This window comes from Epinephelus moara, chromosome 21 (assembly GCF_006386435.1).
Source record: "Epinephelus moara isolate mb chromosome 21, YSFRI_EMoa_1.0, whole genome shotgun sequence".
In the NCBI taxonomy this organism is placed as follows: Eukaryota; Metazoa; Chordata; class Actinopteri; order Perciformes; family Serranidae; genus Epinephelus; species Epinephelus moara.
Genome location: NC_065526.1, coordinates 39,843,719 through 39,852,367, shown reverse-complemented (window position 1 = coordinate 39,852,367; position 8,649 = coordinate 39,843,719). Strand labels below are relative to the sequence as shown.

The following is an 8,649-nucleotide window of genomic DNA, read 5'->3' as shown; positions in this document are numbered from 1 at the left end:
CTTTGAAGTCGATAGGACGAAATCCCTAGGACAAGTTCGTTCAAATGTAAGTTGTGGAAATCGCCGTAACAACAAAATTCAAAACAAAATGGCCAACTTCCTGTTGGGATTTTACCATGACGTCAAGAGACTTTTTTGTGCGTCTGGGTATGATACATGTGTGTACCAAATTTCGTTTGCCTACCACAAACTAACCCCAATGGGGAGGGTATTTTGAAAATTTGTAGGGGGCGCTATTTCGGCATTTCGCGCCGACCATGTGCAACCGCCCGAAAATATCGAATTTCGGATGTGGCCGGACAAATGTGGAAAGTTAGAAGCATTTTCAAATTTGGGAAAGGGGCGAAATTGGGACACGAAATGTCGCAAGAATAATAATAATAATAATAAACAGCACGATTTCAATAGGGTCCTACGGACGACTTCGTCATCGCTCATGCCCTAATAATAATAACAATGATAATAATAAATGTACCAGAAACAATAGGGACTTTGTCAGTTGGCCAAGGTCCCTAATAATAAACGCACCAAAACAATAGGGTCCTCGCCCTTCACCCAAGGTCCCTAATAACACTGTAGTGTTATCAACAACAATAGCTGTACCTGGAAGCTGTGTATCGCCACTGAGTCAAAAGCTATCTTCCATCACATTACATCAGGTGGCAATAATACTCAATCAGTGATCACCTGCCCTCTCAGCCCTGCTGGTCTTTTTGTTTTTTTGTGTGTGTGTGTTTTTTTTTTTTACTACATATTATGCTTCATTGTGTTAATATAGTTACACTTATTTTTGCATCATATCCTATATTACATTTTTATTGCATCTCTATATTAATACAAAGTGCCAGTAGTTAATCATATCACTCTAGTGTACACTGTTAACACATAATTGCTGACTCTGCTGCTATTAATCACACTACTGTCACTTTACCTTATCATTTTTGTCTCCATATTATAGTTTTTATTTATTTACTCTGTTCTATTCTTATTTTAGCTTTAAATAGTTCTTCTTTTACTGTCTTTTCTGAATTTGCCCACTGAGGACCAATAATGCTTTGTCCTATATTATAGTACAGTATTGCAGTGATGTTTTGTAGTTAGTTTGGGTAATGTTAATGTAATGTGGTGTTTAACTTACCTGTGATGGGCAGAGTGCCACAAATGGCTCTCGTGAGCTTCTCTCCATCTTTTTTTTTCACTCATGTCCAGCAACTTGACATTATTCTCAAATTAAAACTTTTTTTGACACATGGGCTGCAAAACAAGCTGATCACATAACACAAACATATTCTCACCTTATAAAGCTGTTATAGTGAAAATGTTAGCAAACAGTTACCTATTCACACATCCAGCAGACACAAAGCAACATTAGCATTCATTTGTAATGTTTTTGTCCAAATGATGAATCAAAATCCAATATCCAATATCCAATATTCAGTTCTATTCTTCTTGTAGCTCTACCAACTCCTCAGAAACATATCTGTGTCTGTAACTGCTAAATATTCCACCAAGGTAACTAATCTCTTCCTTTGTCTGTGTATCAGATCTTCTAATCAGATCACCAAAAGCAGCTGCGACAGATTAATCTCTGAATCCACAACTGGTGTGAAAAGAGAGACAAGGCTACAGGATTCTACAGCCATGCTAGCATGATATCTCGTGGATTTCTTTAAATTTGACTCAAATGTTTACTTGGTTGATGAGAGCACTGAGACCAAACCCCAACAATACTTGCAGACAGTAATAGTTAAAGTCAGTGTTGATTCTCTGTGTGTTCATCACTATGAATGACACCTTTCACATTACATATAGTAGTTCTGAAAATAACTTAATATATGTACATAGTGAAGGTGTAGCATTTCTAACCCTAAAGGCCCTGGTTTGTTAAGTTGAGCAGAGTGAATCTAAATGGAGCAAAAACAGGAAGAGACAAAAATTATTTTCCCAGCTATGATTCAGACCAAAGAAAAGCCATAGACATGAGCACACCCTAACTATGTCACCTTTATCATTACATGGCATGTGGACAGTGATAATGTCGATACCGCTTACATTCTGGAAAGTCTGAGATCTATTTTAATACTGCATTTGGCTCAGCATCGGTAACTATGTGCACAAACAAGAACAGTTAGCTCAAAGCACACATTGGTGTGTGACCTGTGACTGAACAGTGATTCTCTGCCTGTGTCCTCCCCCAAACTGAATTCATTTCCCAGACTGATGACTCAGACTGTGTTAAATGAAATCAAGTCAATATGGTTTTATTTCTATTCTGAATTTGTTCTTCTGTTTTGTCTGGCAGTTACGATTTTAAAATATTAGCTCAGCTTTCAAAGTGCAGATCAAAGAATAAGAGTTTCTGTTGTTAAAAAAAACTTGATATCAGTTATTATCCAAGACAATTATTCTAGATTAATCTCTGAATCCACAACTGGTGTGAAATAAGAGACAAGGCTACAAGATTCTACAGCCATGCTAGCAGCTCTGTGAGGTTGTTCTCATGCTGGGTTCAGACTACACAACATGTTTGTCTGTTCGGACAGTCACTATGTCAGATTAGGTGATTCTGGAGTCAAAGAGATCTTTCTGTGATTTGGCTGACAAACACGCCAGGCTACACGTTGGTCCACGACCAATCTTCACTGGTCGTCTTTCATGATATGCGTAATGTCATCTGATTATTCTTGTCTTTTTTTTATTGTTATTACTAATATTATGGCTGTTCATGTTCCAGCTGAACTGTTTTAGTAGTTACTTAAAAAGTGCCACCAGATAGCAGGAGCTGCATTCGAAGTACCACATAAAAACCATGCAAGTCACTGAATTCTCCACAAGATCCTGCAAATGTTTCACAAAAAAACTTTTTTTTTATAATGTGAAAGATTTTCTCCACTGAAATGACATGTGACTTTTAATATTTAACTGTTGCAGGAAGTGTTGGGTTTGAAATAATGGCGAGATGCATTAATTTAAACAGGATAAACAGGAGCGTATTAAAAGTAAAAATAGAAAAAATGAGAAATAAAGGCCTGTGTCTAATGTAGTCTGTTTCAAGTTCTCAATTATGAAGAATTAACATTCTTTGCTAACTCGATGCTAATGGCAGTACTCACAAGGTTGCTGAAGTTCCTCTACTGTTTCACGCCAGCATTTTTCCTTTTTTATTCCTGTGTGCGGGCAATAGTCGTGACCAGAGGCATTATGTTTTCGGGTTGTCCGTCCATCTGTACATACGTTAGTATGTCCTGACATCTGACATCACAAATAGCCACTTTGGCTCCATGATGAACTGATTAGATTTCGGTGGTCAAAGGTCAAGGTCGCCATGACATTGCACCCATGTCATTCTCGTGAATGTGATATATTAGGAACACCTCAAGGGAATTTTTTTAAATTTTGCACAAATGTTCACTTGGACTCAACAATGAACAACAAGGAAGGTCAAGGTCACTGTGACGTTGCATCTGTCTCATTTTCGTGAACATGATATCTCGTGTATACCTTGGATTTCTTTAAATTTGACACAAATGTTCACTTGGTCTGAAGAACAAACTAATTAGAATTCTGTAGTTGAAGGTCAATGGTCAAGGTCAGTGTGACCTCACAAAACATGTTTTCAGCCATAACTCAGTAATTCATAAGCAAATGATGATAAAACTGAACACAAATGTCTATGATGATATATTATATCCAAAAGGCTAGCCTCACTGTGACATCATAACGTTCTGCATAACACACTTTCTGGTCAAAATTCAATGTCATATCTCAGAAACATAAGGGGAAAAATTTGGTTAGATACTGAATTGGTGACACTCATCTTGGGTATCCACCTTGAAACTATGCTGATTGTATAGATCTTCTGTGCTGCCCAGGGGAAGATGTGTGTGAAGCACCCATGTTTTCACAGACATGGATGTAAACTGTAAGAGACACTTGACTGATGCATACAGCCGCAGGGTGGTAATTCTAGTACACTCTGTTGTGGTAGTCCTTGGGGGAAATGTCAAAAAGGCTGGGGTGTTGTTGACATACAGTTATCCACAGCAGCAGACTGCTCTGTGTTCCTATTGGTCAAAGTGATGGTTGTGGGGAAAGAGCCGTGGAAGAAAAAAGAAAATCAAACATGCTACACTTTCTGTCAGGATGCTAACATTAGCATGTTAACATCCTCACAAGTTCACTAATAGGCTTACATTTACCATGGTCACCACCTTAGTTGACCATATTAGATTGCTCAATTTGTTAATTAACTGTAAGGACAAATTATAGCTGAGACTGATGGGCGTCTCAGTTATTCAGGGTTTTGGTCAAAAACCAAAGTATTGCACAAATTCAAATTTTGACCTGATGATGGTACTAGATGGAAAGTTGAGAGAAGAAGAAGAAGAAGTTGTTCCAGTTCATCCTGTGGTAAATAGACCTGCACTTGTATAGCACCTTTGTAGTCTTTCAACCACTCAAAGCACTTTTTGCTCTACTCTCACGACTTACAATACTACACTGGTGGCTGAGGCGAACTCCTGAGCCACAGCTTGATGGGGAGATGAATGTCTGAGCATTTGATTCTCTGTTAGGCAATGTGCCAATGAGACTTAAGGATCAAATGTTGAAATCATATCAGATAAAGATATTTTTATTAAGTTACATGAATTAAAATATATGTAAACATATAGTACCTCAGGCACTTTGAGGAGCTATCAAGTTTACCTTTTCACACACCTGTAGCTAGATTCTCTTTTCTGCAGCTAACCTGACTACAACTTAATTTCACATGGACAGCTTTCTAAAGGATAAAGTACTTACATCATTCTATCCAGTGCCTGTCACAGTGAAGAAAAAAAAAATCTAGAAAAGTAAGATAATTCCCACATGGCCTCCTGAAGTCTCTCTGCTGTCCAGCTTCCTCTCAGCTCTCCTCAGTCATAGCAGGCGGGTGTCTGTCCAGGATGCTAGCCAGTGTTTTGAATGGCTGTCCCCAGTCACCAAGGGAGCTAAAATCCCCTGCATCGTCAATTACCCATGACTCCTCTATGGAGCTAAGCGAGCCAGCCACCGAGCCATCACCCTCATAGGCATAGGTCACCAGTGAATCATAGGGTGGGGCGGCATAACCTTGCTGATTATCCTCCAGCCGCTGTGCAATGAACTCCCTTATCATTTCAGCATCGCCTCCAATCACTCTACCACAGGAGGAGAGCGGAGCCTTGTTGCCGACAGCAGTGATAACACTGGCTGTTTGACGATGGATGTCGGGTGACCTGACATCGTCGCAGCGGCTGCTGAGATGCAGCAGAACGCCATCTCCATAGCCATTTCTCTCTTTCTTGGAGGTGGTGCTCTGAGTGCTGGTGCGGTGTGAGTGTGTGTTGCACAGAGTGCCCATGTCAAATGCATGAGTGTCAGCCTCGCCGCCACCCTCATCATCATAGTGGATGACATTATCACGGATATCCTCTTTTGATGTCATCAGGGTGTCTTTCTCTTTGTGGTGCCTCTGGCCCATGTATAACGCTGCCATGACTGCAAAACACAGAGAAAAAGTGATGGGTAAGTGGAAAAATATCTATATACATGCAAAATGACTTTGTCCCAGCCTCTTATTCTTTATTTGTTTTCTTCACACTTCTATCATCCCTGGTCAGTCCTGGCCATATACTATATAGTATATATATATATATATATATATATACATATGTAATTAGGGCCCGAGCACCGACCGTAGGCGGGCGAAGACCCTATTGAAACTGCTCCGATAATTAGGGACCTTGGCCGAAGGATGAGCTGTTTATTATTATTAGGGCCTGAGCGACGACGAAGTCATCCGAGGACCCTATTGAAATCCCGCTGTTTATTATTATTAGGGCCCGAGTTGTCTGAGTGGGCGGAAGTTCGCTGCATAGATCAGCCTCTCACTGGGCGGAACGAGCGACCCGCTGAAGTCCCGCCCTACCACCTCCGGTTGTGTAGCAGTTCTCAACCGTTTTCAACACGTCCTTTACTAACTTTTGCGGTGTTTGATCTTGCCGGGATGTAGCCATTTTTCTGCCATGGTTCGCGTCCTGTAGGTGATATTTTTTGTGATATTTTTGCAAGCCAAATACAAGCAGCCGGGGCGTTTTGTTCTCCAATCTTAAAGTGAGAGCCAGTCCAGCCAGACCTTTCTTTCTTGAGAAAGGTCTGGTGAGCTAGACTAGGGCCCGAGCGACGACAAAGTCGTCCGCGGAGGACCCTATTGAAAACGGGCTGTTTATTAGGGCCCGAGCGACGACAAAGTCATCCGAGGACCCTATTGAAATCGCGCTGTTTATTGTTAGGGCCCGAGCGACGACGAAGTTGTCCGCGGAGGACCCTATTGAAATCGTGCTGTTTATTATTATTAGGGCCCGAGCGACAACAAAGTTGTCCACGGAGGACCCTATTGAAATCGTGCTGTTTATTATTAGGGCCCAAGCGATGACGAAGTTGTCCGAGGACACTATTGAAATTGTGCTGTTTATTATTATTATTATTCCGACATTTCATGTCCCAATTTCGCCCCTGTCCAAAATTTCAAAATGCTTCTAATTTTCCACATTTGTCTGGCCACATCCGAAATTCGATATTTTTCGGCGGTTGCACATGGTCGACGCAAAATGCCAAAATAGCGCCCCCTAAAAATTGTCAAAAAACCCTCCCCATTAGGGTTAGTTTGTTGGAGGCAAACAAAAATTGGTATACACATGGTTCATACTGAGACGGACAAAAAAGTCTCTTGACGTCATGGTAAACTCCAAACAGGAAGTCGGCCATTTTGTTTTGATTTTTTTTGTCATGGCGATTTCCACAACTTAAATTATTGGTCATAGGGATTTCGTCCATCAACTTCAAATTGGCTACAGATCATCCAGAGACCATGATGATCAAAAGTTGTGCTCTGCATGTCAGTAGGTCAAAGGGCGTGGCTGCTAGGGCGTGACAAATTTTCGCGACGTTTCAGTTTCTCGCCATCGAATTTCGAATGGCTCTCACACCCACATACTTGATCGTAGCAGCTTCAAACTTGCTGGAAATAATGATGGCTCTGCACTGAATTCCCCAATATGTTAATATCCCACTTTACTCATAGCGCCCCTCGGTGGAAACAGGAAGTGACCAGTTTTTACTTTAACACGTACTGATGCCACAAACTTGACCCCATCAACTTCATTCCACTTCTAATGCATGCAGAACAAGTTGGTGAAGCTACCTTATGAACGCTGTGAAGCTACATCTAATGGCGTCCATGTGGCGGCGTGGCGACTATCGATCCCTTGCCATCAAATATGTTTGGCTTTTTGATGGCTTCAATGGCCTCATATCCTCATGAAAATTGATACACAGGTCAAGAATGGTGAGCTCTTGCATCTGATAGGGGCGTCGCCCATGGGGGGGACAAAATGCCTCTATAGCGCCCCCTTGAAATTTTCAAAAAAACTCTCCCCATAGGTTTTTTTTTTGGAGTTGGAAGATGAAAATTGGTACACATGTGTATGTTGTCCAGGCGCACATAAAAGTCTCTGGCATCAATGGTCTACTCCAAACAGGAAGTCGGCCATTTTGATTTTGACTTGTCATTTTGGCATGATTTTCACATGTTGTATTTTAACGAACTAGTCCTAGGGATTTCATACAATCGACTTCAAATTTTTTACAGATCATCCAGAGACCATGCTGATCAAAAGCTGTGGTCTGCATGTCTGTAGATCAAAGGGCATGGCTGCTATGGCGCTGCCATTTTTAATCCATCGCCATGCATATTCAAGCAGCTCTCTCTCCCACATAATTCATCCAAAGTGCTTCAAAATTTCTGTACATGATAAAAGCCCCGCCCTCAATGCCTCCATGTGCTCGCAGACAATCTTGCTCATGGCGCCTCCTTGTGGAAACAGGAAATGCCATATTTTACACTGACAAACACCAACCTCAAGCTCCTGACCTGATCAGCTACATTTTGTGACCACATGACGATCAAGTCGATGAATCTCCACAGTGACACACGTGTCCTGTCATGTTGCAGGCTGCTGCGGCAACGGTGGCGACTTTTCATCCTTCGCCACAGAACATCAACTTGGTATAGATCCTTCATGCATTGTCCAATTTACTTGAAATTTCACATGTGGGATGAGGGTCCATCCCTGAACGCACCTGCTCACATCTGGTTACGCTCATAGCACCACCTGGTAGATGAACAAAACATTGCATTTTTTCGCTCCTGCCAGGTTTTTTCTCCCTTCTCGCTTCGCGCCACAGCCCCCGCTTGCCTCAGGCCCCCGCGGTTGTATGGGGGAGCGAGGGCCCAATCACAGCTGCTTGCAGCTTTAATTATTTATTATTATTAGGGCCCGAGCACCTAGCGGTGCGAGGACCCTATTGAAATGCAAGGATTTTTTATTATTATTATTAGGGCCCGAGTACCTAGCGGTGCGAGGACCCTATTGAAATGCAAGGATTTTTTATTATGAGGGCCCGAGCACCTAGCGGTGCAAGGACCCTATTGAAATGCAAGGATTTTTTATTATTATTATTCTTCTTCCTCCAAATGAATTGCCTTTTTGGGAGGCTTAACATACCCGAAAACTCATGAAACTTTGCACACATCTCAGAACTGGTGAAAAATTTGATATTTTAAGG

The 8,649-nt window shown here is 41.5% G+C and overlaps 1 protein-coding gene across 4 annotated transcripts in view; it reads right to left on the bottom strand.

Moving 5' to 3' along the window:
• Positions 1-4,626: 4,626 nt before the first annotated feature.
• The window catches only part of LOC126408969 (cadherin-12-like), a 172,830-nt gene continuing 168,807 nt past the window's right edge, over positions 4,627-8,649 (bottom strand). For all 4 annotated transcript variants that reach the window (XM_050074797.1, XM_050074794.1, XM_050074793.1 and 1 more), the window contains one exon: positions 4,627-5,520. In XM_050074797.1, coding sequence (XP_049930754.1) covers positions 4,907-5,520 — 614 coding nt within the window. In that variant the 3' untranslated portion in view covers positions 4,627-4,906. The remainder of the gene's footprint in view (positions 5,521-8,649) is intronic.